At 55.8% G+C, this 17977-nt stretch overlaps 2 protein-coding genes across 4 annotated transcripts; one reads left to right on the top strand and one right to left on the bottom strand.

Moving 5' to 3' along the window:
• Positions 1-1056: 1056 nt before the first annotated feature.
• On the top strand, positions 1057-14809 carry PGAP3 (post-GPI attachment to proteins phospholipase 3). Of its 3 annotated transcripts, none has more exons than XM_081027131.1 (8): positions 1057-1341; positions 2544-2641; positions 3448-3600; positions 11239-11301; positions 11917-11978; positions 12335-12471; positions 12717-12918; positions 13081-14809. In XM_081027131.1, the coding sequence occupies exons 1-8, from the start codon at positions 1161-1163 to the stop codon at positions 13142-13144; spliced, it is 960 nt and encodes a 319-aa protein (XP_080883257.1). In that variant the 5' UTR covers positions 1057-1160; the 3' UTR covers positions 13145-14809. The 3 variants fall into 3 exon arrangements, with proteins under 3 accessions (XP_080883257.1, XP_080883259.1, XP_080883258.1); XM_081027133.1 differs by having other exon boundaries at positions 13238-13654; XM_081027132.1 differs by lacking the exon at positions 11239-11301 and having other exon boundaries at positions 1059-1341.
• Positions 14810-15332: 523 nt separating this feature from the next.
• PNMT (phenylethanolamine N-methyltransferase) lies at positions 15333-17090 on the bottom strand (the record flags this gene model as incomplete). The annotated part of the gene is given in 5 exon segments (XM_081027129.1): positions 15333-15860; positions 15979-16186; positions 16768-16953; positions 16956-17042; positions 17045-17090. Coding segments are annotated over 5 exon segments (966 nt in total). The 3' UTR covers positions 15333-15421.
• Positions 17091-17977: the final 887 nt, after the last annotated feature.

Raw genomic sequence — 17977 nt, 5'->3', positions numbered from 1 at the left:
GACCAGGGTGGAAGAGAATGGGGGAGGAGGGAAGACAGTCATTAATCCTTACACATTATGCATCTATAAGGCCTCAATGGGGTGTGTGCGTGTGTGTGCGTGTGTGTGTGTGTGCGTGTGTTGATGGTCCTACGGGGAGTGGGGATGCTAAAGTACCCTCTTCCCAAAAGTCCTTCTCTTAATTTTCCTTGAAGTCTTACACCTCTCCTATTTTCAGCGAGGGCTGAATCACGCTGGTGATTTGACAGCCCTGGATTTGGCCCCCAAAGTCGTAAGTTAATTATGTTGTTCGTTCATTAAGAAAAAGTTCTTAGCACCTACCAAGTGCCAAATGCTGTACTAGTGCTGGCAATAGAACGGCAAACAAGACAGCGGAGGTCCCCGCCGTACCTGGGGAACACAGACCACTGAGTGTTGCTGTATCACCCTTCAGGTGTCATCACCCTCAGGAGTGGTGTTTACACTGAGACTAGGGTCCCCAAAAGGAGACTAAGAGTAGTATAGACGCGACCACAGGCGGGAGGCTGCAGAGACGTGGCCCCTTGGGGGAGGTCTGGGGCAGGGGGGTGAGGGAGACCCGTGGGCAGGGCCAAATCAAGCAGGATTTGTGGAGTTATTTTATCCTACCTGGGAGCCAGTAAAGAATTTTAAGAAGAAAAGTGACATGGTCAAATTTGAATTTTGGGAAATGGAGCGCGGACTGAAGGGAGTGAAAAGTAGAGGCAGGGAGACTCGTTAAGGGGCTACTGCGGCGGTCTCAGCGACAGATGATGGCTTTAATCAGGGAGGTGCCAGAGGAGATGGAGAACAGTGGCCAGTTCCAGGTACATTAGAAGTGAAATCCAACAGGGCTGGTGACATAAAAATAGCCCTACCTCAAATAAAAGAGAACCTGGGGAGCAACAAAACGGATGTTGATAAAAGACCACTTTATTTCTCGCTTCAATCACCTGTCGTCACCTCTCCCTCAACTCGGTCGCCTCTATATATGGACATGACAGTAATGCAAGGGGCGGGGCAGGCGCGCACAAAAATCCGGGTACTTTTCATTTCAACGTAGTGGACGTCAGCGGAGAGAATAGAGAACACAAGGCACTTCCGGTTACTCCGGATGTGAAGACACCTAAGCTCCTCCGCCGGCGGAGGGCCAGGGTGAAGGGATGGCCGGGTGGACAGCGCGGCTGATGCTGCTAGCCGGGGCAGCCGCGCTAGCCAGTGGTTCCCAGGGCGACCGCGAACCGGTGTACCGCGACTGCGTGTTCCGGTGCGAGGAGCGGAACTGCTCGGGGGGAGCATTAAAGCACTTCCGCTCCCGCCAGCCAATCTACATGAGTCTAGCAGGTAAGCCCCGCCCTCTAAGCCCCGCCCCTTGTGCCCGAAATACCTCTGTGCAATCTGTGAACCTTGTTTTCCCACGCAGGGCCCGATGTCAGTGTGATTGGAGACCCAGGATAATGAGAGGCTCATCAGCCAGTTTTATTTTCCCAGCAGCTCTCATTTACTGTTTATTTAGTCAAACGGTTGTTTAATATTCATGGATACAAAGCCCTGAAATCAGACCGGGGTCCTGCCCCTCGCTGCTCACAGCTTCCACGGGACATTAACCTTCTCAAGTGCAAAGTAGAAGATAATTTGAGCTCTAAAGGACCCTTAGATTAAGCAATAGGAACATGTAGGAGAGGAAGGAATCGTTTCTGGATTTGAGAATGCGCGGGCAGCAATCATTTTAGAACATTCTGAGAAGGAAGGATTTCCAATGGATACATTTATTTGGACCTGTGGTAATAGAGGGCACCTAGTGTGTGACAGGTGTCAAAATAATTAATTTTCACAACAATGCTTTGAGGTATATTCTAATTTTACAGATAGGAAAACTCAGAGAGGTTAAGTACTCTGCCCAAAGTCACACAGTAAGTGGTAATACAGAGTTTTTAGTTCTGGCCTATTTGACTACAAGTTTGTTCTCTTTATTGTCCCTTTGCAATACAGACAGAGGGAACAGAGAGAGTGGAGGCCCTGAGCAGATGCAGGCACGTCCAGTAGCTTGTTTTATTCAGGGAGCAGGATGCATGAAAAGGAGTATTGGGAAATAAAGTTGGAAAGACAATTTGGGGCCTTAAAAGTCAGACTGAAGAATTTGGGCTTCATTTTTGCAGGAGGGGACTAACAGAGCAAGGGTTCCTCGCAGGTGGGTGAGAACAAATTCTGTGTTCAGGAAGCAAACATAAACCCAGGCATCCATAGAGGAGTCCATCAGATGCAAAGATCCCCATTTGGGGTGAAAGGAGAAGAGAAGAAACATTCCTATTTGCTCACTGTATTCCCCCACCCCCGGCAACACACACACACACACACACACACACCTTTCCTTATGTGTATGTCCCACTATCTCTCATCGATCCAAGCGGGAAACTAGAATTTTGAGATTTATTCTGGTTCTCTCCAACCTGCAGGCCCTCTTGACCTGCATTTGACTTTGAGCCCCATTCAAGCTCTCTGTGCTTCCCGTACTGAATAGTTCACCAGGCCAATTTATGTTTCAGGCTGGACCTGTCGGGACGACTGTAAGTATGAGTGTATGTGGGTCACCGTTGGCCTCTATCTCCAGGAAGGTCACGAAGTGCCTCAGTTCCATGGCAAGGTGAGTTAGAGAGTCAGGGTACGTAGATGGTAGTAGTGTGGTAGGAATCAGATACCCTCCTGTTAGACTACACTGTCCAAGCAGTCTGAGGTATGGGGTGATGAGTGTGTGTTTGAGGCAGATACCTGTGCTCAAAATCTGCTGGTTTTCATATAATCAGATGGGACCAATGTGTCCTGCCTCTGGATTGGGAGTGACAAGATCTGGGAGGCTTTGGGATCCCCTCAGAGTGTGGTGCTGGGCTTCTGAGGGTGGCTGAAGGCCCACCTTGCTCCAGGACAAATTCCCTGACCGCCACAGCGTCCTCTCTGTTGCTTCTTCAGTAGGAGTCTGGATTAAAATAGCAATACCCCCTCAGATTGCCCAGCGAGGCACAGTGTGCTGATGCCTTTTGATCCGATATGATGGGGCTTCTTGCGGTTCACAAGAATTATTGTCCCCAGTTTGTCACAGAGTAAGCTGAGGTTCAGAGAGCTGTGGTCAGTGGTAGAAGCGTGATTAGGACCTCTGTCTTCTGGATGGCAGGTCAGTGCTGTTTCCACTAGGCCATCCTGACCCATCTGCACTGGATCACTTAGGCTTCTCAGAGACCTGGCTAAGTGCTGGCTAGGATAGAGGGATGGCCCTCAGCCAGGGACTGGAGGGGAGCTCACTGACCCAAAGAGGAACTGAACCTGAGACTTTGGCCAGGTCCAGAGCTGAGAAACCGGCTGGGGACCTATGGATGCAGCAAGTCAAGAAAAGATAGTTTGGGCCACCTGGGAGGTGCTTGCCCCTCAGCCATCCTCCCCGTGTTCCTTTTTCAGTGGCCCTTTTCCCGGTTCCTGTTCTTCCAAGAGCCAGCTTCTGCTGTGGCCTCTTTCCTCAATGGCCTGGCCAGCCTGGTGATGCTCTGTCGCTACCGCACCTCTGTACCAGCCTCCTCGCCTATGTATTCCACCTGCGTAGCCTTTGCCTGGGTAAGTAACCTGGCAGGATTCCCGCTTTACATGCTCACCTAGGATAAAGGAATTGTTAGATCCCTGCTCTCACCCTACAGGGCTTCCACCCACCAAGCTGCCCCTCTGTTTTCCAGGACTGAAGTTGCAGGGTGACCAGAACTGGGCAGAAAACAGGGATGGTGCTGAATTGGGCCTTACCTTTCTAGCAGAGTCCTAGGTCAGGCTGTTTGGGAAGGAGAGAGAGGAAAGAAACATTGTTCTTGTCCTGAAGGAGGAAGCCACGAAAAGACCCAATAGGGCCATTTACAAACACAGAAGGGAGATGGGTGGTGGGGAGCATGTTGGGACCACAGGCCTTTCCAAGAGCGTCTTTGAAGGACTTGAAGCAATTTCAACCCCAGCTCAGGCCTAGAAGCAGTGGCAGCCAGAGCACTCCGTCGAGAGTTCAGCCTGATCTTAGAGCATCCCTGGAGAAGCTGAAATATGTTCCAGGGATGGCTCTGAGCTTCACAGTGTGACTGGTCAGAAAAGCCAGCATCCAGGGTCAGGAATTGTGTGAGAAGCATGGACTTTGGTACAGATATGAACTGTGACAACCTTGGGGAGGGTGTGAGAGTAAGAGGTTGCTATGGAGGTCTCTAGATGAGAGCTACCACTGTAAGCCTTAGGGAAACAATCCCCACTCCCTCACCTTCCTGCCATCCAAGCAGCCACTCAGTCACATATTAAGCACCTACTGTGTGCCAGGTACTTTGCTGGGTCCTGGAGATCCAAAAGTATATAAAAACAGATGGGTCCCTGCCCTCTGGTACTAATCACACAATTGAATGTAAAAGTGCAGTGGAGGAGAGGTGCTGTAAGGGCATGTGGTGGGGGACCAGATCAGTACAGGGCAATCAGGGAAGGCTTCCCGAAGGAAGGGGCAAAGGAGGGAAGATCAGAATGGTGAGTGAATGTTAACTAGATGAATTCAGGGAGATTAGGAGGAGTCATCTACGGAGAAAACTCAGAATGTGCACAGGCTGGAGAGAGCTCAGGTTATCTGAGGACCTGAACAGCCAGGAGGCCTTCCATGCAGGAAGCCAGGGAGTGGGGTGTGCAACCAGTGGGCAGGTAGCCCGCCCATGGGGATCTTGGGGACAAACAAACACTTTAGATCTCGACTCTCAAAGCATCAGGAAACAATGAGGGTCAGACAGAAGGGGGTTTCATGACTAGATTGCTTGCAAAATTCATGCTGGCTACTGTGTAGGGAACAGATTGGAGTGGGTGGGAGTGCATGCATGGGGCTGGTTGATAGCTTTAGCACAGGGCACAGAAGCTAGACTAGAGAGGTGGCACAGGTCTTATGAAGTGCGGTATTAAAGAAGTGTATTTGAGCTATGTTTTGGCGGTGACATTAAAATTAAAAAAAAATTTCTTTAACAAACGCATATGTAGCTCTCCTGTATGCCAGGCACCATTCTAAGCATTTTATAAATATTAACTTGTTAATCCCATGACAAGCTTATGAAGTAGGTAGTATTATTACCCCCAGTTTATAGAGGCGGAAACCAGGACTGGAGTTAAGTAACCTGTCCTAGGAGCCGGGGATCTGGCTCCTGAGTCCACACTTACCATCCTGGCTATGCTGACAAGCCTCAGCGGTAGGTTAGATGAGGAGAAAGAAATCCAGGATGACCACTGTGTTTCTGCTTACGAGACAGTGATAGAAGCTGTGAGTGTGGATGAGATCACCAGGGAGACCTTAGACGGCGAGAAGAGAAGGAGACTAGGAGAGAGCCCTGAGGGACCTTAAAATTTAATGGCTGGATAGAGGAGGACAAGCCAGCAATGGAGACAGAGGTGTAGGTAGAAAGTTAGGATATCGGGTGCTTAGGGGAGCCCTGGGGCAAGGACAGGAAGGAGAGAGTAGGCCATTCTCCTGAATGCTGCTGGACAGTCAAGGAAAATGAGAATTGAGAACCTTAGGAAAACTGATAGCGTGGGGGTGCCGAGAAGTCCATGCTGAGCGCCAGACTTGGGAGACGGGAATCGGAAGGAGGGCGGGACGGAGGCTGTGAAGCCTCTGGGAAATGCTGATCCTCCCTAATACTGTCCATTCAACAGATATCAGTAATTGTTATGAATTATGGAACACAAATCATGTGATGGGCATTGTCCTACCCTGTTTCCCAGAAAATAAGACCTAGCCAGATAATCAGCTCTAATGCGTCTTTTGGAGCAAAAATTAATATATGTAATATAAGACTGGGTCTTATATTATAGTAAAATAAGACTGGGTCTTATATTAATTTTTGCTCCAAAAGACGCATTAGAGCTGATTGTCCGGCTAGGTCTTATTTTCAGGGAAACATGGTATGTACTTTACCTACATGTTCTCATTTAATCCTAACACCACTGTGAGCTCTGAGCAAGTCTCAGAGGGAAAAAAAAAACTTTGCCCAAAGCTAATAGCCCACAAGTTAACAAATAGTGGAGACAGGGCAGGTTGGCATCCAGGTCTGTCTGAGTCCGGAGCCCGAGCACCAAGCCCCTTTGGGGTTGTCCCCACAGACTAGGACAGACGTTAGCAGAGCATTTGCTATGGGTGGAGACCGGGGTTAGCACTTGTGGAAGCTGAAGCCCTTGCCCCAGAAGCTGAGCCCAGTGGGAGGTGCAGGTCCAGCCAGCCTGGGGGGCAGAGTACAGGCAGAGCCAAGGAGGGCTTAGGTAGAGAGGCTGGAAGTGTTGACATGGGGAGACCACGTGGAGAAGTGTGTTGCAGGAGCCCTAGGAGGTGGAGAGGCTTCACCTGGGACTTGCAGGCCTCATCAGGCTTGGACATATACCTATGGGGGGAGAGGAGGGTGGATTTCAGCATTCCAGGCTGGGGCCGTAGCAGGGGCCATAGCAGGAGCGAAGGAGAGTGTGGGACCTCACAGGCAACCTGGGAAGGTCAGCCTGGCCGCTGCGTGGCTGTGTGAAGGGGAGGAGAGAGAGGGAAGGTGGAGCAGAGGAGGCCTGGAGTGCCAAGCTGAGGGGCAAGTTCTGTTGCAGAGGCAGGGGCCTGGCATCAATACACACTGTCACAGGCCTGGGTGGGATGGAGTCACCACTTCCTGTTTAGGCCTCTTGCAGGGAAGGGAATTTGGTCCTGGCTGAGAAAGCAGGAAGGGCATGGAAATTGAGGAGGGTATACCTGTCCTCTTTCCCTTGAGGTTCTTCCAGGTGTACTGTTTGTCTCGCCCACCACCTGCACCCCCCCCTCAGCTCTGCCCTAACAGAGAGCATAGCACAGCCCTGTCTGAACTCTCTGAACAAAGCTCAGAGCTCCTTGGATAGACCCAGGGATTTGAGGGGGCCTCAGAGGGTCCCAGCCTTTGTCTTCATGTGCCAAAAGCCAGTGGTCATTTCACGACTCTTGTCTTTGTCTCTCTGATTCTTGGGTCTTGCATTTCACTGTCATCTGCCACTCAGCTTACTTCTCAGTGAGGTGTCACACTTCCCAGCCATATATCCAAGGACTCTCAGGAACAGAGGAGAAGCTGTTAGGGTGGGAGAGAAAGATACCTGGGGCCTGTGTCTTAGGCTACCCTACAGTGTATGGTGTTCTGGGACATGGAACCCCCTCATGCCACCACTAGGCCCTTGAGGGACAGAGTCGCAGTCCCTTGGGTGATCCAGTTTGGATTTTACACCTAGTCTTTCATCCTGTATGTATTTGCAGGATGGAGGGATCCTGCCTGTATGGAGGGTGTGGCCGTGGACTTTGTCCGGAGCTGGATGTCCTGGAGCCGTGGAGCTCTTGATTTCTGTTGGGGTGGGGTAGGAAGGCCCCTCACCTCCTCCAGGTTAAGTCTTGGGCGGGGGTTGTCCCAATCTTCTTCTTTGGGAAATAAGGAGACCCTGCCCCCAGCAAAGTTAGTGAAGCGTTAGCACAAGAAAGCAGCCCCTGCCCTGACATTTAGGCCTGAGCGTGGGCTGGACAGCAGCCAGGCTTTGAGGGAGCCCGCCCAAGCTCTGTACACCACGGACCTTAGACTTCATGGAACTGGGGGCCCCTGCTCTCTGCCAAAGCTGGGAAGACAAACCAGTTCCCTGCCCCTTCATCCAGCAAGAAAAGGTCCTCAGGGGGAGAGGCGAGAGCCTGAGGATGTCAGGGTGATTTGTGGAGATGGGGACTGTGGTCGACCTCTGCTGAGGAAACTCTGAGAAGACATAGGTTGAGGCTGCTGCAGAATGATGGTTAGATTTCAGGAAGGACTTCTTGACAGTCAGACACGAGCCAGGGGAACAGGCAATGGCAGGAAATCAAGGAATCCTTTTCGAGGGTGGACAAAGCCCACTTCTTCCTATCTGCATCCACCTCTTCTCTCTCAGGGGTGAACTGGGCAGGTTTGCTCTGCGTGAGGCAGGGGGTGAAACACCATGGCCTTTAGGGGGGGCCCAGGATGGCAGCAGGCATCATATTTAACATTCTGCCTCCCCCACTTCTGAGACACCGAGCTATTTAAAGACCCACTTGTCCCCACCACCACGGTGTCAGTGACAGCCCCGAGCACTGGGGCTTAGCACTGGGGTCGAATTCCTGTCACTTGGCATCCAACCAGTTTCACGGCTGTGATATTTTTGTCTCAATTTTCTTATTTTCTAACAGACTGAAACAGCCTCCTGCTCTCTCTCCCCGCAGCCTTCCCTGTCCCCCTCCATTTCCACCCTCATTGGCACCCTGCCCCTGGCCTCCCCCTTTCCTCGGTGTTTACAAGAAGTTCTTGGCGCCTGCTGGGCCAGGCCCTCCTCCTCCTGGCCTGTCTGATTGGCCAGTTACCCCATCTGCCCCCCCCCCCATTCTACTCGAGCTTGGCAGAGGAGCCCAGGAGCAGCCGGACACTTGCATCTTGGGGGCTTTCCCTTCCTTCCACATCGCTCTGTCCCCTTCACTTGAGTCTTGATTACAAACTGAGGGAAGGGAACTAGTATCTCTTCAGTGCATCCTGGCAGGGTGATGGCTCTGGAGCCAGGAGGAGGGGCCGCTCCCTATAGCTGAGGTGTCTGCACCTCTGGGATCCACAGACTGGGGCCCCATGGTTTGACCTGCACATTGTGCACCTTGATGAAGAGGAAGGTGAGGTCAGGTGAAGGGAAACCTGCTGGACATGATGAAGAAAACTGGCATTTATGGGGCACCTACCGTGTACCAGGCAGCAGTAATAGCAACCATGTATTGAGTGGTTTCTTTGGGCCAGGCTTTCGCAGACATTGTCCTCACGACCCTCTTATGCAGTGGGTACTATTATTAACCCTGTTTTGTAGATGAGGCAGCCGAGGCTCAGAGAACCTGTTACTTGTTCAAGATCACACAGCTATTTAAAGGCTGAGGCAGGACTTGAACCCAGAGTCCATCTCATTGTGAAGGCTCCAGACATTCTGCCCCCAGCCTAGAACTGTGGGACGGGCCTGGGCAGCTGTGGGGAGACCAGCCCTTCTGCTCCTAGACTGCCTTGGCCCACAGGGAGAATTGAAGGCAGACGTGGCCTCTCAGGTCTGTGGAGAGGTGTGACAGTCCCCTGCTGGTCAACACAATGCAGAGAAATAACACCTAATGTTTCACCCTGTCCTGGGCACTGGGCTCTACAGACCTGTATTACTCCTTCAATCCTTATTGACACTAGCTGTTCACATTTTACACATGAGGAAAGTGAGGCACAGCAAGGCTAGGACACGCCCAAGGACACAGGAAATGCTGAGCCAGGATGTGAACCCTGGTAGTCCGCCCGAGGGCCTGCATTCTTGATGACACTCTCTCCCAGGTCTGAGGAGAGGGTCAGAAGAGGAGCCGTCCATAATGGGACACTCCCCAGGGAGAGGTGATTTTTCAGGGATGCAGAGACAGTTAAACGGGGGACCAAGCAGTCCCCACCCCTGTGCCCTACAGCTAAGCCCTGGTCCTGTGCACACCTCCTGCTTTCCTTGTTCCAACCGCCACTGAGCTCAGTCTTTTTGTCACCTCCCCCTTCCTGCTAGGTGACAAGGACTCCTGGCTGGCTTCCAGTCCCTGCTGCCTTCTTCTCTATCTCCCTCTCACACTGGCTCCAGGGCCACTCTCTTTCCCAAGGCTGTCCCTGTTCCTGGCCTGCCTGGGAGATCTGGTCCGCGTGACCACCTGGGTCCTCTCCATGCTGACCCTGCGCGTCACACTTTGTGGGAGCAGTACCCAAGAAGCACCCTCTTCTGTCCCGTTTTCTAGCCTCCATTACTGTCTGGGGAAGGGGCAGCATAAGGGATGGGATAGGATGGCTGTCCTTAAAAGTGGAAGCAACCTGACCTAGAATAATCACTTGACATCAGGCCTGGACAGGGATGAAGGAGCACGTAGGCCAGTCCCTGATTTTTCCCAGAGGGAATCTCAGTCCATTGTCCAGGACAAGAGAAGCATAAACAGTGGGAATCACCCCAGGACCCAGGCAGAAAGGCTTGTACCAGGAGCCCTCCAGAGACTTCCAGGACTGACTGGAAAGCCAGCAAAGGCAAGGAAAGCCCTCTGGCCCTCTCCCCATTGCCCTTCCCATTCTCTCTGAAGCCCCCTCGGGCCTGCATGAGGGAGCTCATCCTACTGTCTGAGCTTCCTGGTGCAGTGCTCATGGAGAGTGGCTTCCTACCCTGCTCCCATGGGCCGTGCCTGGCCTGTTTCCCTGGTGTTTGGGACTCCAGTGAGCAGCTCCGGGCCTTTGCCCATCTTGGGCAGGGCTGTCCCACCCTAATGCATCCCTCCCTACCTCCGGGGCATCCAGGCTGGCTCTTTCTTCCTTTGACTGATTGTCAGTGGTTTCCCAGCCCTTCCTCCCAACCCAAGTATCTCCACCCCAGCCCACCCTCTTTTCAGTAATTTGGGCCTCTGCCGTTGTTACGGCAGTCTCAGAAAACAAGTGCCAGCACACTCCCACAAGATCTAGGGCTCATTTGCAAGACGATCCATACTCTCTCCTTGCAGTTAATTTCCAGGAAAAAGGCCTCAACCATTCTCCTGGGCCCTTGCCCACCACTGCGCCTTCAGTCCTGCTTCTCTGCTTCTCCCAGAGCTCTGAGCAGCAGCCACTGGTCTGGCGGGTTGGGCCGGCCCAGCCAGGAGGAAGCTGGGCTAGCTGGGGAGCCTCCTCCTCAGAGACTTGGCCCCAGTGGGATCTGCTTGATCTCCCTCCCTTGCGTGCTCCGGACACACCCCAAGCTGGCTCAAGCCCCTCTACCCCACCCACTTCATTCCCACCCCCAGAGACTGAGGTCACTGGCTCCCCTGGCCTGGGTGGGGCTGTCATCACCTGCCAGTTGGGGAAGGAGGCAAGCTCCCCCCACACCCCCACCCCGGGGGCTGTTGTCTTAGCGATTGAGTAACCAGGGAACTTGACTTTGCTGGAACTAGTTCCCAGGCCAGGCTGGAAACCTGTGGAGGCTTCAAGCCCCCCAGCCTCCTTGAAGGTTCGGGGTAGTGGGAAGCTGAGCCTGAAGGAGCTGGGCTGGGTGGGGGTGGAGGGGAAGGTTTTTTAATGGGCTCCAGGAACAAGGGGAAATGCTTTTGTCTGCTCTGAAGAGCCTCTTCCCAAGAGTAAGACCGATGTCAGCCTCCGGGGGTCTTCCCCACCTTGGGGTGCCACACTCACCAGCTGCCCCCCTCCTCAGGTCTCCCTCAATGCTTGGTTCTGGTCTACAGTCTTCCACACCAGGGACACCGACCTCACCGAGGTGAGCGCCCCTCCTGCTCCTGCTCCTGCCCCTAGAGGGCCGGGGTGGGGCAGAGCTGGCTCTTAGGTCTCTTGCTGACTCCATTGAGGGAGCACCTGTTCTGTGCTGGGCATTTAAAACCTATTAGTGAGTGCACTTGAGCTCACTTAACCCTTGTGAGGTAGATGTGATTATTGGCTCTTCTTAACTGACGAGGCAGCTGAGCCTTGGAAAGGTGAAATCACTTGCCCAGGATCACCCAGCCAGTAAAGGGGTGCAATCCGGACGGGAGCCCCCAGCTGTGGGACTCCAGACTGCGCTCTGAGTTCTCGGACGTGCTTTGATGTTCCGGAGTCTTTGTAGGCACCCTCCATCAATACCTAAAGCTTCGCTGCTTGAACACCATTTTTAAAAACTGTACAGTGTGAATACAGGGGTCAGTCTGTTAAATTCAGAGGTGAAACGCCAATCGGCAGGAGGAGCATGAGACCTGGACCCCACTGACTATGGGCCTCAGCCTGCGGCTGTGCCTCTGCCCCCGAACCTGGTGGGTCCTCACTGGGCCCTGCCCTGCATGAAGCCTTGTTCCCCTACTCCCCGCTCCCCGGCCCCTCATCCAGCTCTCCCTGTCCTCAGAAAATGGACTACTTCTGTGCCTCCACCGTCGTCCTGCACTCAATCTACCTGTGCTGTGTCAGGTGAGCCCACCTCGGGAGCTGTAGGGGTAACGTCAGGCCCTAGGGACAGACGGGTCACCCAGCCCTCCCCTGGGGCTGCTGTCCCCAGGGCCTTCTTCACCAGTCCCTCAACACACACACATCCCCGGACTGGATGGGGATTCTGGGGTAGAACTGGGGGCCCTGGCTCTTTCTGGGGACCTGCAGCACTTGGTCCCAGGTCCCTGGAGGTTTGGAGGTCTGCCCAGCTGGCCTGTTTTGGTGGGGGAGAGGGGCAGTGGCTTCCATGGACTGCTGTTGGGGTGAGGGGAGCCTCAGGGAATGCTGTTCTGGGGACGGGCCACCCTCCATCTGAGCCGCTCTGGATGGGGGGGCAGGACCGTGGGGCTGCAGCGCCCGACTGTGGCCAGTACCTTCCGGGTTGTCCTACTGTTAATGCTGACCGCGCACGTCGCCTACCTGAGCCTCGTCCGCTTCGACTACGGCTACAACCTGGTGGCTAATGTGGCTATTGGTGAGGCGGGGCTGGGCCCCATGCAGAACTGCTGGTTTGGAGTAGAGGCGGGTGGTGGTGCTGTTCCTGGGAAAGGGGGTTCTAGGGAGACCCTGGGGTGGGGGAAAGGGCAGGATTTGGGGTAGAAGGGGGAGGCTGGGAGGGGAGTCAGGTGGTCCTGGGGTCAAAGAGCATGGGGGTATGGGATGCTTTGCTGGGGAGAAGGGCTGCGGGGAGTGAGCCTCTCCCCACCCCCACGCCCCTAGGCCTGGTGAATGTGCTGTGGTGGCTGAGCTGGTGCCTGTGGAACCAGCGTCTGCCTCATGTGCACAAGTGCGTGGTGGTGGTCCTGCTGCTGCAGGGGCTGTCCCTGCTGGAACTGTTGGACTTCCCACCTCTCTTCTGGGTCCTGGATGCCCACGCCATCTGGCACATCAGCACCATCCCCGTCCATGTCCTCTTTTTCAGGTGGGTACTACTCCCTGCCCAGGGCTCACCTTCCTTGTGCCCTTGCTCACCCGCTCTGTAGGGCAGACTGAGTTCTCTGCCACTAAGCCCCCTGCCAGCTTGCCTGCACTCGCCCCACGCAGCTCTCAGAGCTAAGCCTCCGTGGGCTTCTTGGCTCAACAGCTTTCTGGAAGATGACAGCCTGTACCTGCTGAAGGAATCAAAGGCCAAGTTCAAGCTGGATTGAAGGCCCTGGGAGCGGGTCTGCCCTAGTGGGGATTCTGCCCCCTCCCTGCTGTATCCTCTTCTCCCCCCAGTCTTTGAGATGATTTATTTTTTCCCTTTTGCATCTTGAACTTAAATATGAAGGATCATGTGACCTGCCCACTCCCCTGCTCGCCCCCACACGGCCCTCACAGGTCTTGGCGTCTGTTCAGGCCTGGCCGCTGAGCGTCTGGGGTAGGGAACAGGTAGCCAGCCCTCTTGTTCCTGAACTCAGCTGGTGTGGAACCGTGTTCTTAGCTCCACTGAGAAGAGAGCTGCCTGTGCTCCCCCATCAGCTTCCTCCTCGCGTCTCCTCACTGCCTGGCCGGTTCCCCTGGCCCTCTGTCTAGCTGGGAGACCAGGTGCCAGGACTTAGGGGATGCAGTGGGGTCCCCTTTTGTCACCCCCACCCCGCGCGCGCCCTGCGCCCTCCTCTAGGGACCACTAGGTGGCACTAGATGCTTACTCTTTAGCTGCCCGTTTCGAGGCAGTCCGCATTCCCCCATGGGATTTTGAGGACCAAGCTGTTGGGATTGAGGATCAGTCTTACCCTGACTAATGCCCTGGTCAGACCCCAAGAGGCCACACTCTCCATTCGGGGCCAGGATCCCAGAGAGCACAGGACAGGAATCCCCCTGGCCTCTGTGTTGCTGTCCTCATTGGGAGCCTGCACACGAGTGTGTACGGGAGTGTGGAGCAGACCAGGTGTGTAGGTGACGGGATGGTGAGCACAGGCCTGGGTGTGTGGGGTGCTGGGTGGACAGTGTATGTGAGCCTGGGCCTGGGACAGTGCACAGTGGTTTTAAAGTGTGTGTGTTGGGTCAGTGTGGGTTAGGGGAGTAGACATAGACTGAGTGTAAGATGAGTGTTAGTGCAGGTGAGTGTGCCACGCAGTGGGGGGGCATTGGAGTAGGATGAGGGAATCAAGTCACAATCAGCAGCCATTTACTGAGCACCAACTGCACAAAGGCCCAGGCCAGGCAGAAAGCCAGGATATCCCCAAGACCTGGCTGGGGGTATGGGTGTCTAGGCTGCGTGTGCGTGTGTGTGTGTGTGTGTGTGTGTGTGTGTGTTTCTGTTGCCCCGCCCCACCCTTTGCAAACCACTTAGGGCCCCCACACAACTCAAGATCACCTTCCAGAACCAGCCACTTGGGAGGCAGAGGAAGGAAGGAAAATAGGGATTCTGTGGGCCCCGCCAGCCTCCCTGTCTCCTCCCCCACCCCAGTGCCCTGCTTGTTAAACCCCTTTGCCACAGCCTGAACTCTGGGGAAGGGAACAGGCAGTCTGAGGGAAGAGGGGAAAAGGCTTATGGTTAGGTCTGGTTTCTAGCCTTCCCAGAGGCAGGCAGGGGCCACGCTGTGTCTGCACCCTTGTAAAGGTGACCCCTGCGAGTTGCTGGCAGCCCTGGGATAGAATGTGGCACTCCAGAAACTTTCCATCCAAAGGCAGTCTCTGTGATTGGAGCAGCGAGTCTGGCTTCTTGTTCTTCCCCTGCTGTCTTGTCCCTTTCTGGGGTAGGCGCACTATGCTAAGACTCCAACTGAAGGGACTTGAGTGGCTTGTGTTAATTTTTTTTTGATACTGAGAACTATTTTAAGGTGGGAGGGTAGCAAGGGACATTCTTAATAAACCAATTGTCAGCCTCACCTACCCTTGTTCAGCTCATTTGTGTGAGTGGGTGGGATAGAGGGAAGGAGGAGACCATGCTGTCTAGAAGCAGCAGACAGGTGGGGTCTCTACCTAGGTACGGGGCGTCGTGATGGCAGGGACCAGATACAGAGCAACAGCAGAGCTGCACAGAGCTCCAGTCCAGCTTGTGGAGCGAGCTGCGGGAGGGAGCTGGTGTCCATTCTTCCCCTCTCACTTCCCTGTGTCTGGATTGTAACCTTGACCCCTGCAAGTTCCACTTTAGTCTCTTAATTCTCCCTGCTGTCCCCCCTTCTGGTCTGAACCTTTCTTAGCTTCACCTGCAAACAGGATAATAGGACCTGCTGCTGAGTGGATCTAGTAGGTATCTGGCACACATGCTGACTGAGGTCCCTCTGACCCAGGCCTGCCTTCGTTTGGGAAGAACCTTCAGGGGTTGGTGCCTCCCACACTCCCACAACACAAGAGAGAGCTCTGGGCCCTTGTTGCTTCCCAGGAGAGCCATAGACAGCACTGACACTCGGCAGCAGACACATTTCTTTATTACGTGCCACCTCAGATAATAGGGAACTGGGTGGATGAGGGCTGCTGGCACTGGGTACACTGGGGCCTTACACCCTGACCTTCTGGGCCCAGGCAAAGAAAATGCCCTTGACATCGTCAACGCCTGTGAGAAGATGGGCAGGCATGGTGTAGGTGCGCAGGTCCCGTACCTTATAGCCACTGCGCACCAGGGCCTCCCTCACCTCCTCCTCACACACCGGCACCACTGCCAGCCTGGCCTCCCCAGCCAGGTACCATGACTCCTCCAGGGCCCCGATGAGGAGGAGGTGCCCCTCCGGCCTCAGCAGTGTGGTGATGTGGTCCAGGGCCCGCTGGAAGCTGGTAAGGTCGGGGCTCACGGCCTCCAGGCAGAAGGCCGAGACCAGGGCATCGGCAGGCAGGGGCGCCAGGTCCCCAGCACCCAGGGGCTGGGGCTGGTGCACATCGATGGGCAGGACCCGCTTCACCCTGGCTCGCAGCTGGTGCTCCTTCTCCTGCCAGGACTCACTGTGCAGGGGCAGAAGGCAGCGTCAGGACCAGGGCTCAGTCCTCTGTTGCTACGCTCCGCCCCCCATCAGCGACTCCAGGGGAGGCCCCCCCCCCACCCCGCACCCCCAGCCCTTACCCCTTGTCCTCAATGAGGCAGACATGCTGGCTGTATGTGCTCCAATCGAAGGCCCCAGGTTCCTCCCGAAGCCAGAGCCCCAGCTCCTGGCGATTCACCTCCAGGAAGTCTGTCATGGTGATGTCCTCGAAGTGGGCGCAGGCGCTGAGCAGCTGGTATATGGTGGGGCCCGACCCAATGTCGATGAGGGTGCGTCCAAACACTTCACCTGGGTGGGGCAGAGCGAGAGGGTCCCGGTGGCAGACCCGTCCAGGTGGCCCCGCCTCACTTACTCCTCCCTCACCTGCTTCTCCCTCTCCCCCCTCTGCCTCTGTGTGTCTTTATCTGGGAAAAGCATTGGCTCTGGAGTAGAAGTAACGTCTGAGTCCTGGCTCCAACACCTACGGACTTCCTTGGGAAAGGGACCTCACCCCTCTGCGACCCAGGCCCACATCTGTGACACCACCTACCAGCGTGATTACGGGGGAAATCCTGAGGCGCCTGGCAGTTTCTCCCAGTTGTCACGCTGCCCTCCCTCGTTCTGTCTCCATTTCTTTCCCTGCGTCTCTCTTCATCTTTGTCTCCATCTCTCCTGCATCCCCACCTCTCAATTCCGAGCATTCTGCCCTCCCCGCCCCTCTCCAGGTGTCTCTCCTCTTCCCCTCACTTAAGGGATAGTGTTTCTCTTCCTCTTCTGTTTTCACCTCTTAACCACCCAGCTCAGCTTCTTGGTTCCCATCTGACTCTCGCACGCGCCCCTTTAGCTCCCTGGTGACTTCCTGTCCCCGGCGCCTGGGTCCCCGCGCTCACCGGTGGCGAAGGTCTGCGCCAAGCACCGCAGCTTCCAAGGCCCGACGCCGTCAGGGCTGCTCAGGTTTCCCCGCGGAGGCGCGTAGTTGTTGCGGAGGTAGGCACGGGGCTCGAAGCGCTGGTAGGCGCAGGCGACCGCCTCCCGGGCCGGGTGCGAGGCAGGCTCCGCGGTGCTCATGCTGCCGCGCGGCCGGCCGTGTGCGCCGCTCGCGTCTCAGCCCCTTTATCTGCGTCCGGACCCCCGCCCCGACCCCTCCGCTGCGGGGGCGGCGGCGAGAGCAGAGCCGCCTGGGGCCACGCGCTCCGCGTCTCCCCCCGCGCATCCATCTCCGTTAGTGTCCGGGCGGCAGACACGCGGGGGTGTGGGCGGCAGCCGCGGGAACATGTGTTCCCACCCCTGGTCACCGTTGCGCTCGCTGCCCTCCACCCTTGTCCCGCTTCCGCGACCTGCACCTCGGTGTCACACCCCCATAATCCTAGATCCCGAGTCCCCACCCCCCAGAGCCCTCCTCCCAGGGGCCCCGTCCGCCGCCAGGCTCCCCTTCTCCAGGACACCCTGTCCAACAGCCACTCCTTTCCTTCGGAAGGTCACCCCAACTGCCCTTCTCCGCCCCTCCTCCAGGGCTCGTTTTCATCCTGCCCTACCCTGGCCCCGTCCTCCAGCGCCCCCCGCTCACCCCCACTGCACAAGGGACAGTCCGTTCTGGCCTCCGCCGCGGTTGCTCCGGGGCCGCACAACGGAGCTCGCCCCACCCGTCCGATGGCAGCAGCGATAGGGAAGGAGAGGAGGGCTAATGCAGTTAGCGGGTACAACAGCCGGACTTCCCCTGCGGGCCCTGCCGGCCCCGAGCGTCTTATCTGGGGGCTGCCGAGGGCGGAAGGCTCGGGACGTTCCAGCTGAGCCTTCCCAGGTGCGCCACCCAGGTGCGGGCGGGAGAGCGCGGGGCGCATTTCCCAGGCTGCCAAAGCCAAGGGGCGCATCCGGCGCTCGGCCGCCAAGGGCTGTAGTTCCCGCGCCTGGAGTTTCTGACCCCTCTCCTCTCCTCTCTCGGGGAGCTGGCCAGACCAGGTCTGCCGGTGCTGCTTGGTGTTCCAGGTACCAGGCTGCCGAGATGCCGGGGTCTCCTCTCTTATGCCCTCAAATAGGAAGTGGAGGCTGCAGGGCTATCTCCACGGTCTTCCTGGAATGGGGCCCCTCTACCCGGGGTGG

This window comes from Rhinolophus hipposideros, assembly GCF_964194185.1.
Source record: "Rhinolophus hipposideros genome assembly, chromosome: 20".
NCBI classification, from domain to species: Eukaryota; Metazoa; Chordata; class Mammalia; order Chiroptera; family Rhinolophidae; genus Rhinolophus; species Rhinolophus hipposideros.
This window is presented reverse-complemented; position numbering and strand designations above follow the sequence as displayed.